Raw genomic sequence first — 26,111 nt, 5'->3', positions numbered from 1 at the left:
CACATTTTTAGCCCAATATTTGCCCAACCACTCCACCTTCATCTATTTGTGCCCACTTACCCAATTCGACATTGTCAAGACTCATATAGGCTCCGGACCAAATTGTTATTACAGTAGTGCCACTACACTAACACCGCATGACTCGTCAGTTACCCATCTCCATCAAACGTCAAACCGTTTCAAATCTCTTCCTCCCCCCATACCCGATTCTCTCTCTCTGCCTCACTCCCTCTCTCTCTCTCTCTCTCTCTCTCACCAGTATTCTCATCGTTCTACGGCGACGACGCTTCAAGGTCCGGCAGTTGAGTTTCTAGTTTTTCCGGCTTGGAAGATATCGAAACAGGTAAAAACTCAATTCCGACTCCGTTTTCCAGTTTTTTTCATGTTTTCTGAGGAACCTATTACAAAATCTTTCGTTTAAAGTAGTTTGAAGTTACATTTTGGTGACATATCTGTGAAATTTCTCAAACGACTTTGCATATCTGTGAAATCGATGAAATATAGGGTTTCTGGCTCATAATTGAGAAAATCTTATACGAATTTTATTTGTCGATTCTAAACATTTATTTTAGATAAAATGAGGTTTGATCAAAAGCCTATTGTGGAGTTGACATAAAAGTTGTAACATTAGTGCCCCCCAGTAGACTTCGTACTGGGGGGCCAATGATCACTGATTCATTCATTGGCGGAATGAAATCTGCTATTCCAAAGTAAATTTAGTGCCAAATTGCAGTAGTCGATTATTGAATCAAGTTATGTTGTTTATGTAAGTCTAGTAGGGGGCAGTAGACAGTTTATTGACCATCATAATGTGGGATTTTGTACATTAATTGTTGTTTTGAGTGTGAATAACTGCTATAAACCGTGAAACATAGGATGAGGTGTAATGTTTGATGCAAATTGTGAGGGTTGTGGCAGTCTAGTGGGGGGTAGTAGACAGTTTATTGACCATCATAATGCGTGATTTTGGACATTAAGTGTTGTTTTGAGTGTGAATAACTTCTATAAACCGTGAAACATAGAATGCGGTGGAATGGTTGATGCAAATTGTGAGGGTTGTGGCAGTCTAGTGGGGGACAGTAGACAGTTTATAGACCATCATAATGTGGGATTTTGTACATTAATTGTTGTTTTGAGTGTGAATAACTTCTATAAACCGTGAAACATAGGATGCAGTGTAATTTTTGATGCAAATTGTGAGGTTTGTGGCAGTCTAGTAGGGGGCAGTAGACATTTTATTGACCCTCATTCTGTGGGTTTTTCGACATTGTCTCCTTATTTAGAGTGTGAATAACTTGTATAGTCCGTGAAACATAGGAAGAGGTGTATATATTAATGGTCTACTGGGGGGCAGTAGACAAATTAGTGACACCCAATAATGTTTTTCTTAGGAGACAGTCATCATCTCTTGTTGATTATAAAATGATCATTTTTGGTTTTCTTTGTGATATAGTGCAATACACTGGGAATCCAAAAAACTGGTCCTAGTTTTGATGGCTTAGTGGCTGGCAGTAGACACATTACTGCCCCTCAATAATGTCTTCATACGGAGTTAGAACCCTTCTAGTGGCTATTTTGGATTGATCATTGTGGTTTTGTTTTCGGTGCAGAATGGGTAGACCAAAATTCACATTGATGAGTGACTCAGAAGAAGATGACCGGAGTTCACAGAGTTTTGATAACTGTACTGAGACCACGTTTAACCAACCACTGCAAAAAAAGTTTGTCGAAATTAGAAAGAGGAGGCGACAACAAGCAGCACAGATTTCTGATGAAGAATCTGCTGAAGAAGAAGTAAATGAAGATTCAAGACGATCGTCTGAATATCACTACAAAAAATAATTGCAACCGCTACCCCAGTTGGCGTCGGCATCCTTTTGCAGTCCCTAAAAATTGACTATTCACTTCTGCAAAGTTACGCCGTCGCAAAACTTGCGACTGAATTACTACGTCGTGGCAATGGGGTAGCCAAAAGTAGCCTATTTTTCTTCGGCGAACGTTTGCAGTCGCAAACTTTCCATACTTGGCGACTGCGTCTACAATGTCATCGCATGAGAGAACAGCTACGAGCCCAATTCTCTTATTAAATCTATTTTCTAATAAAAAGCCCTAGCCTATTTCCCTCAATCTCTGTTCGATCTCTACCGCAACCCTCTTTCTCTTCCTCTTCGTTCTGGATCTAACCCAACAAATAACATCGCAGAACTTGGTGGCCACTGTGTTGGTCTAAATCCAGGGATTATTCTTTTTCGTTATTTCAATTTGGTTTTCTCTTCAGTCGTTCCTCTCCCTCTCTCTTTGAATCCGATTCAACTCAGATGCGTCCAATTTAATGGTTGGGTCATTCGTGAGAGATTCGTTCTGTCCAAGCGGAATTCATGAGGAATTTCGATTGAACTCGGATGCGTTCTCTTCTCTGTTCTCAGAAAGTTCGCATCTTGGTTAGTTCTCAATCTCTTTTGGCTTGGTTTCTATTTTGGGCTTCTTGTTATTACTGGTGTTCAATTTTATGTTTGAGGTTTTCAGTTATGATCTACTAGAATGTAGAAATAAGTATAAAAGTTGCAAACTTGATGACCAATTTCCCTCTTTTCTCTGCATGTCAAATCCTTTTGTTTTTGGTTTGAATTGAAATGGTGTTTTAGGTTCAGCCAAGACATTGTTTTGCTTATGAAAGTTGGAAAATTTCTTTCTTCTAGTGACTTTTGGTTGCTTGTAAAGAATGGTATATATGTGTTGAACTACTTGATTGACTGGATTTCATTTTTGAGTATGCATATCCATTATAGAAGAAAAGGGTTCCTCACTATGCTTGAATTTGGGTTGCTTTTGACACTGGAATGTAAGCAAATAATGGCCTAGTGGTTGTTGTTGTAATGAATGGCGTCGTTGCTTTGGTGGTTGTTGTAATCTGTTTGGAGAGTAGAGTTGTTTTCCATTCATTTGGGAGATACATTCAGGTGCCTCCGCCTTTGAATTACCTTTCGGTGACTACTACAATGCTTGGAGGTGCAGCTGGAGCTGGTGTCTATGCGCTGGGTATGATATCTGATGCCTTCAGCTCCTTGGCTTTCACTGCTCTGGCTATTGTAGTTAGTGTTGCTGGAGCTATCGTTGTCAGATTTCCTGTTTTGGTATGCAATTCACCTCCCAAGATTTATGTTTCATGTTTTGTGAACAATCATGCTTTATCTATTACATTAGGTAGATATAGGTGGTATAATTTTGCATTCTTATTTATAGGTTATTTCACTTAAAATATACTATAGTATCTGCTATAAATTTGTATTTTTTCACAAATCTTTTGTTCTTCAAATTTAGTAGTCCAGGTTTATTGGATGGTTTAAGAGTTTGTGTCGATCTGGTGACAGTCACTGTACATTAGATCTCTTACAATTTGCCAAACTAAAAGTTGAATTTAATTGGTCAACTGCATAAGGAATCAATGTACAATGATAGTTTATGGATACCCCAATGAATAACGGATCTGCAGCGCACATGATTTCTGGGAACCTTCACTTCACTTCTCATTGCACTTAACTCTGTCAACATAGTAGAACACACACTACCCACTTTGTCATTTCTTTGGGCTGTTGGTATGCTTGAGCTTGCTTTCTATTTTTACTCTTCAATATTTTATCTTTCTAAAACATCACTTAAATGAAGTGTGTTAGGCCATGGTAATCCTGTAATTCATTCTGCAGTTACTCTTCAATATTTTATCTTTCCTCTGTAGAAGGTCTTGATCGTCATTCATAAAACCATCTTTTCTTTCCTACAGGCTTGCACAGAAATGGTTATGCCAATGTCTAGTAGCCGAGATAGAAGCATGTTTCAAACATATGATTATAATTTCTCCTCTTTTCAAGAGTGGTGCTGGAAGCAGTTCAATGTGAAACCAAGGCCTACATGGATAACAACAGAGTTTGGTGGACATGTAAGAAAGTGATGCAGTAATTGTTTGTCTTTTCTACTAAATAGTGCATTCTTATTGTTACCATTTCAATAATGAATACTCATTATCTATGCCATACTGGTTCAGTGCATGATGATCTTGTCTTTCTCTCCCCCAGTGTTTGGTAAATGTCTTACATGTGTTACTCATGCTGTCATGCATTATCTAATTATCTTGGTACCCCATTTGTTGAAATCAGATGACCATGGAAAACAAGGAGCCATAAAGGATAATTATTCTTTTTGGAATAATTTTCTTAGTTTCTGCTATGTACTAGTCTTGCAATATATTTTGAATCTTTAATCAACAATGTAGTAACTTTGGTTGATTACTGTACGGGAGGAAGCATTAATTTACAACCTGCTAATGTTTTAAGCTAGTTATTTTCACATTAATTTTTTTATACGGTTATTTTCACCTCAATTACACTTCTAAAATATTGACGGTAAAAAGTCACAGTTAATACTTGGTAAGTGATGTCAATGATTGGTTTTTTATGTTTTTGTCTTTAATGTTCCTTGCTTAGTGTGGAGGACTGTTGGGATTTTTGAGAGCTGTGAATTTTTCTGCCTGTGAATTTTTCTGAGATCCATGAGGAGACACATATCCTAGAATCACTTCTTCTTGCTTCAGATCTTCCTCTGATGAAAATTCGGTCTTGGCTGATAGATTTCTGATTGAATCTTAGGAACTAATGGAGTTGGTATTATTTTCCTTGGTAGTCTTTTGTTTGTTTAGGTAATTTTGTCAAGTTTCATAGGTTTCTACCATTGCAATATTGGAATTTAAATTACATTTTAGTAGATACATTTGTGCCTCCTAAAAAGAAAAGTTATTTTGAAGTGATATCTCCATACCTAATATCCAGTATATGTTCACAAACTGCTAATACTTTTGGTTAAGTTTGAAGTCTGAGGTAGTATAAAGAGTTCGGTATTTGATCTTTGCTATATGCTGGTGTGCCTGATTTGGTTGTTTCTCAAAATTTATCATTTCACAATTGATAGTTAGCTCAATTGTTCATGCTAGTTCACGATTTAAGAACAGTACTTAACTATCCCTCTGTTTCGCTCTCTCAGTTGGACTTTGAATATCTCATCTCTTAGATATCCGTCATCTCGTATATCTATTCTACAGCCGCGAGAGAAGCTTGATGACTTCCATATTCCCATCTCATCAGCTTCTGGGTTTGGATGTTGTATAATAATATCTTTATTCACAATTACAAATCACTTTTACTATGATTCTGGGTATAAAAGTTTCAAAGTACGGAAGACATATGATTGGATGAGCAAAGAATTGAAATTTCATGTCTCGATGGTTTACAATTGCTTTACTGTGCTGAATCGATGCCAAAAAAACAAAGATTTGCAATCTTAGATTCAACCTTAAGGATGTCTTTTCACTCTAATTGTTGTTCATTTTAATTTTTTCTTTAATGGATATATCTCTACTCTGCTAACAATTTTTCTGATTTCTGTTTATTATGGTTGTCTTGCAGTTGGCTACTATTTGGTTGGAGCGCAAGGATTCCCTAGCTGGTAATTTTTCTTCATCAATAATGTTTGTGTTGATTCATTGATTTGATTGGTTCCTTTTTCTCCATGCTCATGCCTGAAGGGTCGTGCATATGCAATTATGTGCAGTATATAGTTTGACTAATTGTGTTTATTATACCCATTAGAAATCAGTGCTGTTTGGCTTTTCTATCTGTTTGGCAGACATACGTTCACACACCCAGAAGCTAGGAAGAAACCTCTTATTTTTGTTATTCGATATTTTCCTTTTTGATTTACAAGCTCTTATGTATATTGTTTATCAATTTTCTTTTGCTATCGATTTTTGCTATATGGTAAATATATAATAATGGTTAGATTAGCCACTGCGAAGTTGGAATCTGTTTCACATTTATATTATGCAATTGGGTGCTTAAGTTGATTTTGATTAAATTTTTACCTTCGTAAACATACAGGAGCAGTACTTTTGGCCTTAAGGCAACATTGTTATGGAGAAATTTGAGAGGAGGGGCATGAAGTAACAAACCAAGTAGGGGAACATATCACCTCAAGTACGATTCCGGTAATGTTCAGAAGATACTTTTATTTATTTCTAGTCTGTAACTATGGAACTTATCAATTGTATTTGGTTTGCAATTGATACTATAGTGACGCTGTAGTTCGACTATGCCATTTTAAAAACAGTTGGTCTACGTTGATGCAGTTGCATAATTTACTATTCCTAGTGCATATGAATTGAATAATTTTTCGTGTTCCTTCAGGATTACTCGCAGCAGCCCCCTATTCAGGAACTAATTGGGAGGGATCTTCATGATATATAATGAATGGAAATTCAGACATATTTCGAGGTAAGTATGGAACTATGGATTTAGCATTCTTCAAATCAACTACTCTAGCTTTAATCGTAGAAAGACCTGGATTTAGCACACTTGCTGACTCAAAATGTCAAAAAGTAATTAAGAGTTCAAGTGAAATATTAATTGTATGTACTGATATGAACAATATCTATGTCATGTGTACATCTCCCATTAATTTTCCAGCTTTTTGTTTCTTTAATGAATGCTTGAAGATTTCTGACTTTCTGTTATAGGAGGCTTGCAACAACACTAGAGTAATTGGTACATGAAGTAGATCGAGGAAGATCCCTGCAAAGTTCATCTTGAAGTAGAGGAAAATAACTAACTTGTAAAGCTTAATTATTGATCTTGTAAATTTTGGTAGAAGCTTCAATATTCATTTTGTGACATTTATGAGGAAAATTAATGTGTAACATTTCCTTTTATATAAGCTTCATTCCTTTTTGTATAGTTTTCATTCATTAAAAAAAAAAAAAAATCGGTATGCATTTGCATGCCGATTTTTTTTTATTCATAAATAATTTTTTGCGATGGCATTTTTGCCGTAGCATATGACTTTTGGCGACGGCAAAAAACTTCAGTAGCGGTTGGTGGCGTCGCCATTGGTATTTGCGACGGCATTTTTCCGTCGCAAAATTCTTGCTACGGCAAACGTTTGCCATCGCTAATAGTCTTGCGACGGGGAATTGCCGTGGAAAATAACATTGGCGACGCCACCAACGGCGTCGGAAGCATTGCTGTCGCAGAGCCGTCGCCAATGCTCTTTTGCCCTGCAATTTTTTTTTGTAGCAGAATCAGAAGGTGAACAGACAACGAAAAGGTTTGTAATCAAAACAAGACAACAATCAAAAAGGAAACAACTTCAAGAGGAAGTGGATACAGAAGAAGAAAAACCAAAGAGGAAGAAAGCCAAGAAGCAAACGAAAAGGGCAGTGAAAAAAGAGGAGAAAAAAGAGACACATAAAGCAAAGATTGAGTGGAAGCAACAAAAGTGGACGCTCAGTGCATTCTGGAGGATGGTCAACGCACACAAAGATAGAATACCAGACCAAACGAAAGAGATTTTGATGGGTACCGACTTTGGTCAAATGATGGAACCTTTCTGGCAGGACAAGATAACCGAGATCCAGCTGCACAAACATGAAGCGGACCTGGAGATACTCCTTAGGCACTTCGACCGCACCGACAACAAGTGGAAGTTTGGGGATATTGTTATGGAAATAACGGAGGAGGATGTCACCGCTTTATTTCACCTCCCGGCTGAAGGAGAAGTGTTTAATGTGAACAGGAGGGTGGTAAGGGAAGAGATGGAAGACTCTCCAATATTTGGCAGCCCTTTAAAGACGCAGGCTGTCCTCAGAACAAGGGTGGAGTCGACACTGATAACTGAGTTGACAAAGTCGGCAGAAGAGAAAGATGCCAGGAAGATAGCTGTGCTAATGATCACATATCTATTCAGCACATTCTTCTTCACCCGAACCGATGCTCAGATCACATGGGATATGGTCGCGATATGTGAACGGATTGAGACCATAAACATGTACAAGTGGCCAAGATTAATTCTGAACTTCTTGATGGAAGGGTTACAAAAGTATAGGAGGAACAGTCCATCTGTTTTGAATGGATGTCTTCTTCTCATCTATTACTGGTTCCTTAAGAAGACCAAGGCAAAGACCTGGATTCCTGGAAAGCAGAATGAGACTCCACGATTCATCCGATGGTCAATAAAGGAAATTTTTAGCCTGGAGCAGATGTACATGAACGAGAACTTAGCCGTGGTAAGCAAATTACAAAAACATTATATATATACCTTATTTTCAATGTTTACTACACATTACTTACTTGTTAAATGTAACAAGATCTGATAAAATCTGGACCATGGCCGGCAAAAAATAGACTGGAAGACCTCGAGCTGGGTGATGAGGTGCAGGACACACCAAGCTTTGACAACTGGGTGAGTGGCACAACTGAGCTTGTCTGCTGCTAGTAATTGTGGGGTAAAAGATACATTACTGGGACCCAGTAATGCGTTAACCCAGTAATAGGCCAGTAATAGATACCTTAAACAAAGCCTATGAAGTGAATAACTGATGTTTGTTGGTTGAATTTTAAATCATTGACTTGTTTACATGTAGATATGTGCTGTTATGGCAGTCTACTGGGGGGAAATAATATTATTACTGGCCCCCAGTGAACACATTATTGGGGACCAATAACTTGATGGTTTTGGTTATATTTTTGGTAGGTACCCTTGGCAAGCCAAGCGGAAGAGCAACAAAATGAAAGGCTGACGGGGAATATCAAGGAACTAATTAGGGAGATGAAGGAAACCATTGGTGAGACAAAGCCCACAAAAGAAATGGAGGTTAAGTTAGCAAGGCTTGCCAAAGCAAATGAGGACCTGACTGCACAGAACAAGGATTTATGGGGAAAGCTGAAGGTTGCCGACGAGAGAATTAGGGAGTTGGAAATTGAAAAGCGGGCCAAAAATAACCTCATCAGGGCGTTGTACATACGGCTTGAAAGGGAGAGGAGAGGTCCCCCCACCTCAAACCCAACTTAAGATAGTTCCTTTCAAGCCGAGAGTGGTCCCCCAAGATGAAGTTGATGATGAAAATCCAAACTTTGGACCAAGCGTCGGAGAGGAAACCCATTATGCAGCCAGTGCGGGAAAGTCAACGGACACGGTGACGTCAGCGTTTCCTATTGCACAGGAAGTACATGAAGAAGAAAATGAAAGCCGTTTTCCTCTGGGGCAACAAGAACATGGGAATGAAGAGGAAGATGAACAACTCGATAACATTATAAGGAATATTGCTGAGAAAGAAGTGATGGAATTAATTGTAAAGGAAAAAAAGAAGGAAGGGACCCATGCAGATCAGGAACAACAGAAGAAAACTCCGGACATACATTCTATAGTGAAAAACGTGAAGACATACTGGAGGGCTGCCAAGAAGGCTAGAGAGGAGGAGTGGGAGTACGACACTCCGGAAGAGGCAAAAATTTCAAAACGAGCTGCACCTAAGAAAGCAGGAATAATGCCGCAAGTCCATGGAAAATTTCACAACAAGATAAAGCTTAAGGGAGTCGAATGCGATAAGCAAACATGGAAAACACTGGACCCAGCAGTGGCAAGGCACTATCGAGACTTCTTCAACGTTGCTCAGAAAGACACGTAAGTACACAGCATGGTTTAAAAAATGGTGTAACAATTTAATTTCCGTTTTTCATACTGATAAAATCTGTGTTGGAATCAAATGTTTCTGTTTCAACAGGACCGAGTTCTGGATCAGCAGTGATCTTCTACGCCGGATCACCAAGCACGACCTAAGAGTAATAATCCAAGAGGGGGACATGGAAACTGACGTAAGTCTTTCAATGAGTGGTTCCATCCAATGATCTACTGCACCCCAGTATAATGATTACTGTCCCCTAGTATCTTATCAATTCCTGCAATTTTCCGATTCAAAAAGGTGCTATTACCAATTCACCACATCACAAGCATGCACTACACCTTGCTGGTAATTGACAATGAAAAAAGGAGCTTCAGTCATATGAATTCATTGAGGCCACCAGTAGATGAATTCAACAATGAGGAGAAGTACCACCTGAATGCAGCAAGAGTGGTATGTAGTAATTACACAATTTCAGTTTTATCTTTTCAATACTGTTGGCATGCTTTTGGGGAACTAAAATTCTATATCTGCAAAAAACAGGTAAAGCACATAAAGAAATTCATACATGCTGTGAACTTGACTAAGATGAGAATGCTGGGAGAAAGCCAAGATCCAAATGTCACTCGAGAGAAATACAAAGGCGAAGATGATAAGGAAAACCTGATTATTGTTGAAGAAGCAATGACCGAGGAGGAAAAACAAACCAGGAACTGGATCTTACATAATAACATTGCGGAGACAGACTATGAACTCTATGAAGACTTTGACTGCCCGCAACAGAACCCATCATCGTAAGTACATTGAAGCAAACTATTTGTGATAATACTTGTGTAACATTTGTCGTTGCTGCCTACATTCCTAAACATAAATTATTTTTACTTCTTTACAGTGGTGATTGCGGGCACTGTTGGAGGTGAAAAATTTCGTAGAGGAGTTTGACCCAACAATTAATGCGGACTGGAGCGGGAGCTGACCTGGGAACAATAGAGAAGCTTCCCTCGAGCGTTGTCTTGGAGTTTGACCGTCGGCTCGAGGAGAAGGGGGGTACCTGCAGAAAACCCTTTGTTGCCTAAGTCAGTTTGTTTCTTAGTAGTGGAGTAGACATAATCGGAATGAGATCCATTACCTGGACGTCGAGCCTCCTTTATATAGGCGATGACTTACTTCGGGAACAAGTCGTCATTATTCGAGGGTTTATGTCTACATTTATGTTACGTACTTATGTCGATAATTATTGCTGTGATGATTTCATAACCGCCATTGCCCTTAAAGCCGCAGTAAACTCCATACTTATCGCCGCAATTACCGCCGTACTTATAGCTGCAATGAAGACCCGCATTTATAACCATATTCATGACCGGGTAATCGTCATAAATATTTGACTACTCCCACAGGCCCTTTATGCTACATTACATGGAGAGCATTGTAAATGGCGTAGAACCAACCAAGGAAGGCTTGAGAGGAAAAGACTGCTTGAGAGGTTCATGCACCTAGTATTGGGAAGAAAGTGAGGCATGAGATTAGATATAACATATTTAGACATGTAGTTTTCATATCCGAAGAGTAGGGATTGTAAAGTTGTTGTACTAGCCTAATCTTCAAACTATGGTGAAATGAAGTGCATTATTGGATGATATAGTATATGATGTGCCTTTTGGGAAGCGCATAATTTAACCCTGAAATATCGTTAGTAGTATAAGCAAATAGGGATCGTTCTATCCGGGGATTGAGGGTACACTTGTAATTGTGAAACAAATAAAGAAAAGTATTATTTACAAAAATAAAATAAAGAATATAAATATATACAATTGTATAAACAAATAAAGAATTAAAATAATAAAGTATTATTTACAAAAATAAAATAAAGAATAGAAATTTACTATATATAAAACGTCAGTTAACTGTTCATAAGCCGTTTCACTGTTCATAAGCCGTTTTCTATTTTGTAAGCTGTTTTGGTGTGTCGGCTGGAGCTGAGCCGATTCCTATATACACCGACCTATCTAGAAATCTGGAAGCCTCTATCTAGAAATCTCGAAGCCTCTGTTTACACCGACCTATTCACACCGACAAAATCATCAATCTACATATCTGGAAGCCTCACACCGACCGAAGCCTCTATATATACCAAAACCGACCTATTCACACCGACAAAATCATCAATCTACATATCTGGAAGCCTCACACCGACCGAAGCCTCTATATATACCAAAATTCGCAGTCTCTGGTTATCGGGTTTAGTTGTCAATCAAAGCTGTCATAGAGTTTCATAACGTTCAGTCCTCCAAATTAGCAGATTCGGTGATTGATCAAATCCTGATAGAGTTTGGGTTCTTCTTGATACTGTTACCTCTTCTAGATTATCAGGTATGGTTATTGATGAAAGCTTGATAGAGTTTGGGTCTCTTTTGATGGAGTTTGGGTTTCTATTTCCCATTAGACCTGATAAAATCGTTTTCTTTTTGGGATTTTGTTGTTCATTGAGCACACAGATAAAGAGAGGGATAAGAGAACGGGGGAAGAAGGAAAAGAAGAAGAAAAATAGAGATTAGAAACTCTTGCTTGCTTGAGAGAAAACAAGTGGACGGTATTTTTTTTTTTTTTAATCTCCTCAAATTTTCTGATTGAAGCTGTTTATGAGTTTTGTATTGAAGTGATTTATTTGTCAGAAGATCTGTGTTTCAGGTGTGGGTTATTTGTTTTCTTGCATGTTTGTGGGTAATGTCTGAAGTAATGAAGTAAATTGAGGTAACTTTGCTTATGGGTAGTTTGTTGGTTTTGGGTTTGATTGGCAGATTCTCTCTACAATTTGAACGATCCTACCACGTCCCCCACTGAAGCTGTCCTGTTTCTCAATTCTGAAAAAGGTACTCCCTCCATATCGATTTCAGTTTTTCCTTTTTTCATAATGGTTCATAGTATAATCGATTAAATTTTGAAATTAACTGCTAAAACAGCTAAAATAAATTTTGAAATTAAATTATGGATTGTTGACCTCAACCCGGCAAATGAGATGTTTACTGCTTTTTCCGTCATCATGCTAACTGTTCCATATTATGCTTGGCGTCCGGTTTTTAATTATCAAGAGATTTTGGAAAAGGGAAGATAGAGATTCAAATATTGTTCAGGATCTGTTGAATTTTTGATGTAATGTCGTCGTAGGTTGTAGTGGATTTTAGGGAGTAGGCTGCCCAATATATTTTTTCAATTGAATTGATCAATCAATCTCAATGTTTTAGCTTTCTATTTTCATTTTGTCAATTGGATTTAATTTATGCAGATTAGATAGCATTTGAGGTGTTGTCAATTGTGAAGCTGCTGCTGCTGCTGACATTCCAATATCATCTTTCTCAGGTTGGTTGTTTATATTTATATGTATAATTTTGAAGTCAAGGCAATAATGATAGAAGGATTCTTATGTCCTTAGTTTAATCCTAGATCAATTGTACATGGGATTGATTATTTATAATAATTGAAACAAGATGAAAGAAGCTGCTTAGGTATAATGCAGAGTGAAAATTGTTTCGACTTCAATCTAATAGCAGACGTCAGCTATGGCATAAACATTGAAAATGCTTACTTTATCAGTTTGGTTATAACCTGCAACATATGCACTCTTATTTAGCATATTTACATGTTGCCTATCATCGAATGCAAATCTCTTTTCTAACTTCCTCATATGACTTATGTCCTAATTTTTTGGAAAGCATAGTATAAACCTTAGAAATGCTTGCTGTAGTAGTTTGTTGATACATTTTGCCTCAGTTTGTCCTTCTGCGTGCTATCCATCACACAAAATTTGACCATGTATAGCCAAGAGTTTTCTTTCAAAGTAGCATTGCAAACTAATCAAGAACTGTTCTCATATCAACCTAAATGCAGGATTGCATGAAATAATTCAAACCATCATCTTAGGGTCTAAGGTTGCAAATTTGAAACACGTAAGGTCCATCTTTGTCAGTCATATAGTTCTCAGGTTCTTATTTTTAGTATTTTTGCTTTTGCAGTTTCTGTCACTGTGTTGGGAATTTGATATAATAGTTTTGAGTAGGAATTTATGTGAGGGTTACAGGACTACTCCATTATGCAATTAGGTAGAGGCACCCCATTGTTTAGACCTAGCTAGGCCACATGCTTCAGATTATGATTCATCAAACACGTACCTATTAATACATAAAAACAGCTCTCAGACAAATATATCAGACAAAGCTATACAAATATATACTTAAAGCACATGAACCCTAATATGGATTAGTTGAGTATATTTTCCTTCATACCATATACAGAACTATAGGGTTTTTTTATTTTTTTATTTTAATTTTATTTTATGTGTTTCTTTCAATTATGGATGTCCTTATAATTTTTGTTATTGGAGGTGTTGAGGTTAATTCTTTTCCATTCATGAGATATAGACTAGATTCTCTGATATCTCTATGAAGTTTATTTGTCAACTGAGTGTTTGAATTTGGTCTTTGCTTTTTTAATTTAGTCTATGATCTTACAAGTGTATAACAAAATTCATTGAAAGCAGTGATGTCAACAGAAAGTGGAAAGAAGAACAAATTTTTAGGAGGCGATAATAACAGTCCAAAGAGAGGACAAAGAATACTTAATGATCAGAATCTAACTACTCTTCCTAACATGACCATGGATTGTAGAAGAAAATCAAAAAGATGGAGAGAAGGTAACTATGCATTATTAACTTTAGAACGATTGTGTAGATTAGGAATTATTGTGTAGATGAGTAATTTTCATAGAATTTCATTTAATGTCCATAGTTTTAAGATAGTTGACATTATTAAAACTTCTGTCATTATTAAAACTTCTGTTTGTAGCTTCTGAGACATTGATCACCAAAGAGAGTCAGAGTCAGACTTGCAGCAGCAATAATCAAAATGGTAATACATTTTGACCAAGAATGATTTCTTACTTCCAGCTAGAATCATATACAACTTCATTGATAAATGATCGTCCTTTAAATACAGGGATGACAACAAACAGTGGAAAAAGTAAACTAAGGAGAGTTTCGGGAAGTGATCTTGCTAATATGAGCATGGATTGTCGAAGAAAATCAAGAAGGTGGAGAGAAGGTAACCATATATTATTAACTTTAAAGTTTGTATAGATGAATTACTTTCATAAAGTTCCTTTTTGTAGTCATCCGTTGTATTCACATATTTAATGTAGTTGATATCATTTAAATTTTGTTTGCAGCATCTGAGCCAGTGCTACTCGAAAAGAATCAGACATCTGAGAGTCATGATGAAAATAATCAGGGAAGTAGAAATGATCGACAAAAAAATTCAGCTGCTTATAGTACATATATGATAGGTAAGTGTAATAATGTTGGATACTTCTTAGTCATTGTTTTGCAACATGACCACACTATTTTTTTTTTAGTCATTTGTACGAACTGTTGAAACTGAAAATGTAATTATTTCTGCATCAGGATACTATAGTTGTTTTTGTTTTTTTTTAATGAACAATGTGGCCACTTTTGAATAACAGGTGAATCTTCTTATTCAATTGGTCAAGCAGCCTATCAAAAAACTAAAGAAGGTATTTTTTTTTTTTTTGAAATTTATGAATCATTTCAACAGTTAATAATCATAGCAAATGCTTGACAAAAGAAAAATTCTGGTGGCAGGACTAATTGTGAAATATGAGGACTCTGGAGACAACGTCTATAATTGTATTTATTGCGGTGCATACTTTTGGCACGAAGAAGCTATAAAACAATCATCTATAAATGCGCAACTCATATATACAAATTGCTGTAGAAAAGGACAGATTAAACTTTCACAACCTAAACCAACTCCTAATTTTCTTAGAACATTATTGAATGACAAACAGTTTAAAGAAAATATTCGAATTTATAATTCAATGTTCTGTTTCACATCAATGGGAGCAAAAATTGATCATAAAATAAATGCTGGATCAGGTCCTTATATATTCAAAATTAATGGACAAGTACATCATTTAATGGGTTCTGTGTTGCCTTCTGAAGGTGAGTCTCCTAAATATGCTCAATTATATGTATATGATACTAGAAATGAAATTTCAAATCGTATTAATGCTATTGATCCTGCTCATGTTAATCAAAATATTAGATCAGATATCGTTGAAGGACTTATTAAGATGTTCGATGAAATTAATGAATTAGCAAAACAATTTCGCATTATGAGAGATAAATTTGAAAACCGTTCTTTACCTTCATTTAAGATGAGTATACTTGATCGCCGCTCTACCGATGATAAACAATATGAAAAGCCAGTAAATGATGAAATTGGTGGTTTAATTGTTGGTGATATTGGTGAATATAATTCAAATAAAGATATAATTATTGAATCAAATAGTGGATCCTTACAACGAGTTTCTAAAATACATCCGAAATATATGTCATTGCAATATCCAATTCTTTTTCCATACGGTGAAGATGGATATACACCAGATTTACAAATGGAACAAATAGGAAAAAATCGTGAGCAAAAAAGAGAGAAGATGTCAATGCGAAGTTATATTGCATATCAAATACAAGATAGAAATTACGAAACAAATACTTTATTGCAAGGTGGACGATTATTTCAACAATTTTTAGTAGATTCATATGCAACTATTGAAGAATATCGTTTAGATTGGATCAGAAGAAATCAAAAAAATCTTAGAACAGAGATTTATAAAGATCTTTATATTGCAGCGTCAGCTGGAATTAATAAAGGTCATGACTTAGGACAAAGAATTATTTTACCAAGCTCTCATACTGGAAGTCCTAGATATATGATCAATAATTATCAGGATGCTATGGCAATTTGCAGACAATATGGGAATCCTGATTTATTCATTACTTTTACTTGCAATGTTAAGTGGAGAGAAATATCAAGATATTTTGAAAAAAATCCTATATGTAGAGTTGAAGATAGACCTGATATAATTTCAAGAATTTTTAAAATAAAATTACAAAATATGATTGCTTATATCAAGTCGGGAGAACCTTTTGGAGAAGTTGAAGCAGGTAAGTTTCAACACATTATTATATTGTATTATTTTTTTTTTTTTGTATAAATTTTGAAAATATTTAAAACTGATAACAATTTCTTTTATATTGCATTATTTTGTTTGTTGTTTTTTGTTGTATAAATTTTAAAAATATCTAAAACTGACTAATAACAATTTCTTTTTAAATACAGATGTTTGTACAATAGAATTTCAAAAAAGAGGACTTCCCCATGCTCATATGTTATTTTGGTTGAAAAAACATTACAAATGTTACACAGCAGATGATATAGATTCTATTATTTCAGCAGAATTACCGGATAAAAATGCTAATCCAGAACTTTTTGAAATTGTTAGTCAATTTATGATACATGGACCTTGCGGACAAATAAATTTAGGCTCCACATGCATGAGAGATGGAAAATGTTCTAAATTTTTTCCAAAATCATATAATACAAAAACTGTGTTCGAAGCAGGTTTACCTACAACTTATAGACGTCGTGATGACCATACAAAATATGTGATCAAAAATTGTATGCATATTGGTAATAATTTTGTCGTACCCTATAATTCACATTTATTATTAAAATATAATGCTCACATTAATGTTGAATCATGCTCTCAATCCATGTTAATTAAATATTTATTTAAATATATTAATAAAGGACCAGATCGAGTTCGAGCTTTACTACATGAAGATTGTAATGATGAAATTCAAACTTATCTTAATTGTCGTTATTTAACTCCTCATGAATCTGTCTGGAGATTATTTGAATATGAAATTCATCATCGACATCCTGCTGTTCAGCATTTAAAAATTCATATGCCTTTAGAACAAAATGTTGTTTTTAATGAATTTCAATCGCTTGAATCAATAATTAAACATAAAAGTACAGAAGATACTATGCTTACTGCGTGGTTCAAAGCTAATAAAATATATCCAGAAGCGCGTCAATTAACTTATCTAGAATTTCCAACTAAATTCGTTTGGCATAATGACAAAAAATATTGGGCACCAAGAAAACAATGTCAAACAATCGGTCGACTAAGATATGTACATCCTACATTCGGTGAATTATATTTTATGAGAATGTTATTAAATGTTCAAAAAGGTTGCTGCGATTTTAATTCAATAAAAACAGTTAATGGTATTGTACATTCTACTTATCAAGAAGCATGCCAATCTTTAGGTTTGTTAGGTGATGATAAAGAATGGATTGAGGCATTAACATATTCCTCACATATAGCAACAGCATCTGAAATGCGTCAACTTTTTGTCACAATAATCTTATTTTGTGATGTTGCAAATCCTAAAATGTTATTAGAATCGCATTGGTTCAACATGTGTGATGATATTTTATATAAAGCTAGAAGTGAAATCGGGAACCCAAATCTAAACTTACCTGAGTCTGAACTAAAAAACAGGTTGTTATTTGAGTTGGAACAAATATTTAATCAATCATCAAGCTCATTAAAAGATCATCAATTACCAATGCCTGATATAGATAGAATGCTACAATTAAATAATAAATTGTTACAAGAAGAGTTAGATTATGATTGTTTCGAATTAAAACGTCAACACATGAATTTAGTTACTCAATTAAATACATGTCAAAGAATTGTTTATGATGAAGTTATTAAAGCAATTGAAGAAAAAACATGTAATACTTTTTTTGTTCATGGTCATGGAGGAACTGGTAAAACTTTTTTATGGCATACAATAATAAGCAAATTAAGATCTGAAGGAAAAATAGTTCTAGCTGTTGCTTCATCAGGAATTGCTTCAATATTACTTCCAAATGGTAGAACAGCTCATTCTAGATTTAAAATACCTCTTACAGTAAATAATTTATCGATATGTCCAATAAAAAAAGGGACTCATCTTGCAAAACTAATTGATAAAACAGAATTAATTATTTGGGATGAAGCTCCAATGTGTCACAAATGTTGTTTTGAATCATTAGATAAATGTTTACGCGATATTTTAACAAAACCAAATAATACAGAAATTGATAAACCATTTGGCGGTAAACCTATTTTATTAGGTGGAGATTTTAGACAAATTTTACCTGTTGTTGCAGGAGGAACTAAAGAAGAAGTAATTGAAGCTTCATTAAATTACTCATATCTTTGGCAATCATTTAAAATATTTCATTTAACAGAAAATATGAGATTATCAAAAAAAAATTTAACTGATGAAGATAAAAAAACTATTTCGGCTTTTGCAAATTGGTTATTACAAATTGGAGAAGGTAAAATACAATCAATTAACTATGAAAATGATAGAGATACATCTTGGGTTGAAATCCCAAATAATTTACTTATCCATAATTATACAGATCCAATAGAAGCAATTTTTTCTGCAACATATTCAAATTTTAGCACTAATTACAATAAATTTGAACATTTAAGGGAACGCGCAATAGTTACACCACGAAATGCTATAGTACGTGATATAAATGATTATGCTATAAGTTTATTACCAGGTGACACGACGACTTATCTGAGTTCAGACACTATTTCATCTAATTCCAAAAGCAATGAAAATATCGATCTTTTATATCCTATAGAATTCTTAAATAAACTTGAATTTACTGGATTACCATCACATAAATTGACACTAAATGTTGGAATGCCAATCATGTTATTAAGAAATTTAAATCAAAAATCTGGTTTATGTAATGGAACAAGATTAATAGTTACAAATTTATTTGATCGATTAATAGAAGCAAAAATATTAACAGGAAATAATATAGGTAAAAAAATTTTAATACCTAGAATTGTACTTACAGCAACTGAAAATAAATGGCCATTCATTTTTAAAAGACGTCAATTTCCAATTAGACCATGTTATGCCATGACAATCAACAAAAGTCAAGGTCAATCATTAAATCAAGTTGGTATATATTTGCCTGAGCCTGTTTTTACTCACGGACAATTATATGTTGCACTTTCAAGAGTTACATCAATAAATGGTTTAAAAATTTTGATAAATAATAGCAATGATATACCAAACAAATATACTAAAAATATTGTCTATAAAGATGTTTTACAAAATTTATAAAATGAAATATATACGTTGCATTAGATATTGATACAACAAGATCGAAAAGAATGCAATGGATGGATGCTCGGGCATCGAGAAGGAAAATCTGTGATCCATGGAGAAAGACCATACCATGGTCAAAGGCGAAAGACCATGTGGAGATACCATCATTGATCCATGGAAAATCTGCTGCTGGCGATCCCTTCGTTGCAACTAGCTATGAGTATGATGCACCTCTAAAGCAATATGGTATGCAAATAGGGGATCAGCATTCTTCACTAAGTTATATGTAAATTTAGTCCCTAAATATTATCGTTGTAATTTCAAAACCCGCAGCAAAGCGCGGGTATAATTTCTAGTATATACAAGTAACAAAATAAAAGGGGGGGGGTTTAAGAATTATAGAATTGAAAATTAAGATAAATAAAATAAAGAAAATGTAAAAACATATATACAAGGGTGGATCAAAACCACATCCATATGCAAGAAATCCAATTACAATTCATATAGTTGATTTTAAATGTCATGAGAGAGGAGTTGATCATGTGAAACATTCGAAAGCAAATGATTTCCCATATTTTACTTTTCAATGCTAATTAACCTAAGTGAAAGCACCTAGATTAATCCTATCAAACATGCAATCAAGCCCTAGAAAGCTAGTCAATCATGACATGTTCAACGCATTAGACATAGAGAAAGGCTATCAACTCAAGTGTACAACTTAGTATGGAAAAGTCCACCTAATTGCAATCCTCTTTAATTAAATTCGGTCTTTGCACAAAACCTTTACTACTTTGATTCAAGTTTACACAAAACGAAAAGTCGATTTCATGTTCTTAAACCTAGCACCAATTATATCAAAACCCTAAGTGTTTGCAACCACATAAGATTAAAATACAAAAGTTTTCTATCATGCAAATTTAATTAAACAAACCCACATAAGCAACATAAAAATCAACATATAGAAATCACAACTTTATCTCAAAACATATAAACGGGCTTTAAACTTTGCCCTTAACATTATTTGTTAACTAGAATTCATAGTTCTATAAATCTAAACAAAGAAAACCAAAAGAAATTACAAGGAAAAAGATAGAATTACACCATGTTAATGCTTGGATCCATTGGGGATCTAATTAACGATAAGTAAAGAGAGAGAGAGAGAGAGAGATTGACACAAGATGTATAGTGGTTCGCCTCCGCATGGGCGGGAGACTACGTCCACTTGAAAGCTATACTAGTGTGTCGAGCCTTGCGGCCTAACAAGATTACAAGAGATGTAATGAATGTGTTGAGTTGTGGGAGGAGGCATTCCTTTTATAGATGAAGGAATGCTTCTCATTTACTTGTTCTTCGATGTGGGACAAGCAAAGTTACTATTCTAGTCTATTTAACATGTAGAAAGCTATGTTTGTGAGGGCAACTTTGCAAGGCCGGAAAGGTGGCTTCCCGGGGACGGATTTGCGACTTCCGGATACCGTAGCGTAGCTTGAACATAGGGCTACAAGATGCAAGTAGCGGTTGGGCCTCACCATGGCTTGTGGGTGTTCCAAAGAGGGTGTTAATTATGCTTGGTGAGATAGCAAACTAGTCATGCTAGTAGAGGTATCTACAAGTCCCCAAAGTCCGCAAGCAAGAGGAGCTTCTTGGTTGGGGAGTTATAAACATGAAGTCACCAAGCATAAGCAGGCGGCACAGAGCCCCTACAAGTCCCCGAACTCCGTAAGCAAGAAGGGACTCATTAACCTGCACAACAAAGACAAAAAATAGGCATATGTAGAATGCTTGTTGCATTGGTTACCGCTCATATTAATGGAATGCGAAAAGAATTCGATTTGTAGCGAATACCAAATGGTAGAAAAACTCAATATTCCATTAATGTGTATGAACATGTAAAATATTGGTAGTTGTATATGTGGATCTTATGGCCATATAACACGCACAATAGATAGTGGCAAGTGTAATGGGTGTCCATAGTAATTTTGTGGGAGTAGTCCCGGTGACATAGAATGAAGCGTTTGTGAACTTGGGGCTTTAAGTAAAACATGTTGGACATGATCGAGCAAGTTGGGTTGTTCGAGCAAGTTGGGTGTAGTTGAGTGTGTAGGCGTTGTGCGAGCATGCGAGGCGTGGCCCAAGCGCAAGTCGTGGCCATACTCGATACCCAAGCGAGTCGTAACCCGAACAAGTCGTTTATCCGAGCATGTTTAATTAAGTCATAAGTGTCACAAGCTTCTAGATGCATGTCACAAGTAATTGAATTTAAGCATGTATGTGTGTAGCATGTACTTGTAGTAAAGTTGCTAATAACATTTTGTAGGCATGCTTAAGGGTCATGGAGACATGTATAGTCATGGCATCGGCGGTAGCTCAAATTGTAAGAGCGAAAAGATAAGAGGAAGGTACTTATCTTATGCCGATTTGAGGTTCATTGCTTGTGGCGGATAAAGTACTCCGATAATGTACGTCAACTCGTAGTTGAGGTTGAATGCTCAATAGAAATAGTTGAATTTCCTTGAAACAAAATAGATGATTAATATGTAGATTTGAAAAATCAACACTAATAATTTGCATATGTACTTTGATAAGATTCGAGGCAAAGTGTATAGCAAGTAATAGTTGATGACAAATAGCATGCATATATCAATATAGACATTGAAGTAGGCGAAACAGATTGGGTATAACTTTGTCAAGATGTATACTTTCACTACAGAGAGCCGTAGAAGTATGAAAGACCCATTAATTAAAGATGGGTACATATGGTATACACATCATTTCCTTTGGACTTAGGTAGATATGCATGGTTGACTTCCCCAGTAAATTTATATGTGTGTGATGTTATGTTAGCCAAACTGAATTATGCATAATAATTATCACATGTAATTTGGACTTATGACACAATAGTCATCAAGTGGTGGCATATATAACACTGGTTATGCATTTAGAGATAGATGAGAGCAAGTGACAATTATATGCATGTGTAATTGCATGGCATATTAATGGCACCTGGGCGGTGGGGGTACATGCATATACCATGAGGTTGACTATGTACTTGTATAACTGTTAACTCTCAGCAATTATGAACGACAGATAAGAAGCTAGAAGCTACACACGTAATGTGTACGGAGTTAATGTTTAATTGCTGCCACAGACGAAGTAAGAAAAGAGGAGGAGTACGTGTCCACAAGTGATGGGAACGGCACAAACGGCCCATACATAAAAGATATATATATATATATATGTTTGTGGAGTGTATTCATGCAGGTGTCCCCTAGATTATTTATGCAAAATGCCGAAGCACGTGGTGCTTGAATATTAAGGAGGAAACCATAAATCAAAGGGAACTTAGCTTGTCCGTGGACAGAGTAAGCCAGATGACACCGGCCACCTGCTTGAATGATCGGTGGTTGCTGTTGGGTCGACGACTATTGCCTGAGCAGTAAGGTGAAGCTTTCGAATGAAAGTAATTAGCTTAGAGGAGGTAGCTGTGTTCAAACAAGGATCAGCAAGTGGATAGAGTGAACGCCCAGTGATGGAGTTCATGGATGGGCGTTGACCAATGATGGATGAGTGTTGATCAATGACAGAGCTCGTCATGGGTGAGCTGATTGGTTAGGGGCTGGCGGAGGTTTCGTCGACGGTGTCTACTAGCGGTTTAGTCCGGCGGAGACTTGGGTCAGCGGAGTAAGAGTTGGCCGGCGGGGGGATGGCCATTTTAGCGGAAATGGAAGTGTGACTCAGCGAAGGTAGTCCGGCGGAGTCAAGCTAGCGGGTTGGCTAGCGGCGGCAGGTTACCTGAGGTGTTCCGGTGGAGTGGAGCTCGGTCAGCGGTGCCTGGAGCTGGAGTGTAGCGGACCTGGAATTCAACGGAGGCTCCGAGTTTGGCGGAGCTAGAGTGCAGTGGAGGTTTTGAGTTCTGCTGCATTCTTTGGCGGACGGAGCCCTTGTCCAGCGGAGCCCAGCTCTTGGGTGGCGGAGTTCCTGGCCGGAGGAGCGAAGCATTTGGCCAGCGGTGGCCCTCTCCGGCGGGGGTTTTGCCGCTGGTGTGCTCTGGCGGTGAAGTTCAGCAGTGAACGTACAGCGGTGCAGCTCATCGGTGAACCTCCAGCGGTGCATCCCGGCGGTGCACAGTTCAGCGGGGATTTGGAGCTCAGCGGAGACCCGGTTCGATGGTTGGCCGCCATGATTGGAGCTCGGAAGCCGCTTGATGGAAGGTCGGCGGTGCAAGGTAGGCGGTGATCTACCGCTGGAGACGCTGAGGCGGGTCTGGAGCTCGGCGGATGATCCACGTGCGGCGGAGACGCCGAGTAAAGCGGAGCACTTGGCCAGCGAGGGTGTTCACCGGCGAAGGAGGTTGGGCGGTGGTTCCCCAGCGGAGCGGAGAGGGGATCTCGTTCAGCGGAGGCCCGAAGTCTGGCGGGAAATTTGAAAATTGGAGGGGTGCCCAGAGAAGTTTTCTGGGTGTCCTGAGAATTTTATTTATTATTTTTTTTTTGAAGGTTCAGCGTTGACCAAGCCTTGATGTGCGTTGACCTGCTCCGCCGGGGTTTGACCGACTCCGTCGGGCGTTGACCGGACCCGCTGGGAGTTGACCGACCCCGCCGGGCGTTGACCGATTCCGCCGGGCGTTGACCAGCCATGATTTGATGTTGAATGAGCGTCGACTCGACATTTTCGGGTCAAAGTTCGTGGTAGGTGACGAAGCCTTTGTGTGTCGGCTTCCCACAGACGGCGCCAATGTTAATGCTTGGATCCATTGGGGATCTAATTAACGATAAGTAAAGAGAGAGAGAGAGAGAGATTGACACAAGATGTATAGTGGTTCGCCTCCGCATGGGCGGGAGACTACGTCCACTTGAAAGCTATACTAGTGTGTCGAGCCTTGCGGCCTAACAAGATTACAAGAGATGTAATGAATGTGTTGAGTTGTGGGAGGAGGCATTCCTTTTATAGATGAAGGAATGCTTCTCATTTACTTGTTCTTCGATGTGGGACAAGCAAAGTTACTATTCTAGTCTATTTAACATGTAGAAAGCTATGTTTGTGAGGGCAACTTTGCAAGGCCGGAAAGGTGGCTTCCCGGCGACGGATTTGCGACTTCCGGATACCGTAGCGTAGCTTGAACATAGGGCTACAAGATGCAAGTAGCGGTTGGGCCTCACCATGGCTTGTGGGTGTTCCAAAGAGGGTGTTAATTATGCTTGGTGAGATAGCAAACTAGTCATGCTAGTAGAGGTATCTACACACCATGAAGGGAGTGGATGATGAAGAGCTTGAGACGTTGATCTTGAATCTTTAAAGCAAGACTTCACTATCACGGCACAAGGTGGATGATGACGGCTAGGAGGCTTCATGGCTTCTTTTTCTCTTCTTCTCTTTGCTTAAAAATGCAGAAACTTAAAACTAGAGAATGGAGAGAAAAATGGAAAGGAAATGGAGAGACAAAGAAGATGGAATGGATGAAGGAATGTGTTTAGGAAAATGGAAAGGAAATGGAGAGACAAAGAAGATGGAATGGATGAAGGAATGTGTGGAAAATGGAAAGGAAATGGAGAGACAAAGAAGATGGAATGGATGAAGGAATTGGTTAACTAAGGAAAATGGAGAGGAAATGGTGAGACAAGGAGATGAAATGGATGAAGGAATTTTTGGGAAAATGGAAAGGAAATGGAGAGACAAAGAAGATGGAATGGGTGAAGGAATGTGTTTTAGAATGAGAGGAGAAGGTTTTTATATAGGGAAGAAAAAGAAGAGTGAAATGATGAGTGGAAGAAAAATAATGAAAGTGGAGTATGAAAGTGATTTGTAGAATATGGAAAAGAAAGAGAAATGATGAAATGAAAGCAAAGCATGAAGGTGCAGCAACATGGAAGTGATGATGATCTATTAAAGAGATTGTAGAAAAAATATATCCAAGGAAAAAGAGAAAAGCATCTAGCTTTCTTCATGTGGGTGGGAAACATGAATATGTGGTGTTGAGCTGTTTTCAGGTCAGTTTCTGCCCCTTTATTCCTTCAATTATTTCTCCAACAAGACTTCATTATATGCCTTCGACTTCTTCATATGAAATGTTCCACTATGAGTGTAGATCATCCTGAAAAATTTTCAGAGCTTCAATCCATGTGGTTGGGCCGGAAATGCTGCTGGACCTCTTACAGGTCCAGTTTTCCGGTTTTGCTTCTGTAGAAAATTGGGCTGATTGTTTGAAGGCCTTCCACTCATATTTTTCTCTGGCACTCTTCATAAGAAATGATCCTTTGGGTGTCTAGAATGGATCTGGAAGGTTTCAGCTCATTTGAAGTTCATTTGGTCAGGCGGCCGCTCCTTCTTCTTTGCTTGGCTTGGTTTCTCCTAGCCGGAGTAGGAATATGTGTAAAATTGATCTTTTAGTACATTTCCATTTTTCTCCATCATTTCCAGGTAATTATGGACCTAACGCTCATTTCACCTTCATTTACTCCAATGTACCTAAAAATAGAAATTGAATTAAAAATCGATTCAGTTAAGGAATTAACTAAGCAAAATGTGAGGAATTAACTATTAAAATATCACATTAAAATGCTCCTA

At 37.0% G+C, this 26,111-nt stretch overlaps 2 protein-coding genes across 5 annotated transcripts; both read left to right on the top strand.

Moving 5' to 3' along the window:
- Positions 1–2,357: 2,357 nt before the first annotated feature.
- On the top strand, positions 2,358–6,777 carry LOC112190890. 4 transcript variants are annotated; one of them, XM_040513913.1, is made up of 7 exons: positions 2,358–2,441; positions 2,961–3,134; positions 3,782–3,937; positions 5,457–5,496; positions 5,928–6,034; positions 6,234–6,320; positions 6,563–6,777. In XM_040513913.1, the coding sequence occupies exons 1-5, from the start codon at positions 2,403–2,405 to the stop codon at positions 5,972–5,974; spliced, it is 456 nt and encodes a 151-aa protein (XP_040369847.1). In that variant the 5' UTR covers positions 2,358–2,402; the 3' UTR covers positions 5,975–6,034; positions 6,234–6,320; positions 6,563–6,777. The 4 variants fall into 4 exon arrangements, with proteins under 4 accessions (XP_040369847.1, XP_040369846.1, XP_024186168.1 ...); XM_040513912.1 differs by lacking the exon at positions 2,358–2,441 and having other exon boundaries at positions 2,450–3,134; positions 5,928–6,001; XM_024330400.2 differs by lacking the exon at positions 2,358–2,441 and having other exon boundaries at positions 2,450–3,134; positions 5,928–6,023.
- A 5,285-nt stretch (positions 6,778–12,062) lies between these two features.
- LOC121051242 lies at positions 12,063–16,338 on the top strand. Its single transcript, XM_040513404.1, has 9 exons — positions 12,063–12,372; positions 12,786–12,859; positions 14,037–14,189; positions 14,341–14,403; positions 14,491–14,595; positions 14,720–14,836; positions 15,014–15,064; positions 15,153–15,818; positions 16,301–16,338. The coding sequence occupies exons 3-9, from the start codon at positions 14,039–14,041 to the stop codon at positions 16,336–16,338; spliced, it is 1,191 nt and encodes a 396-aa protein (XP_040369338.1). The 5' UTR covers positions 12,063–12,372; positions 12,786–12,859; positions 14,037–14,038.
- The last annotated feature ends 9,773 nt before the right edge of the window (positions 16,339–26,111 follow it).

Source organism: Rosa chinensis, chromosome 2 (assembly GCF_002994745.2).
Source record: "Rosa chinensis cultivar Old Blush chromosome 2, RchiOBHm-V2, whole genome shotgun sequence".
Classification (NCBI taxonomy): Eukaryota; Viridiplantae; Streptophyta; class Magnoliopsida; order Rosales; family Rosaceae; genus Rosa; species Rosa chinensis.
The sequence above is the reverse complement of the archived record's forward strand: the minus strand, read 5'-3'. Positions and strand labels throughout refer to the sequence as shown.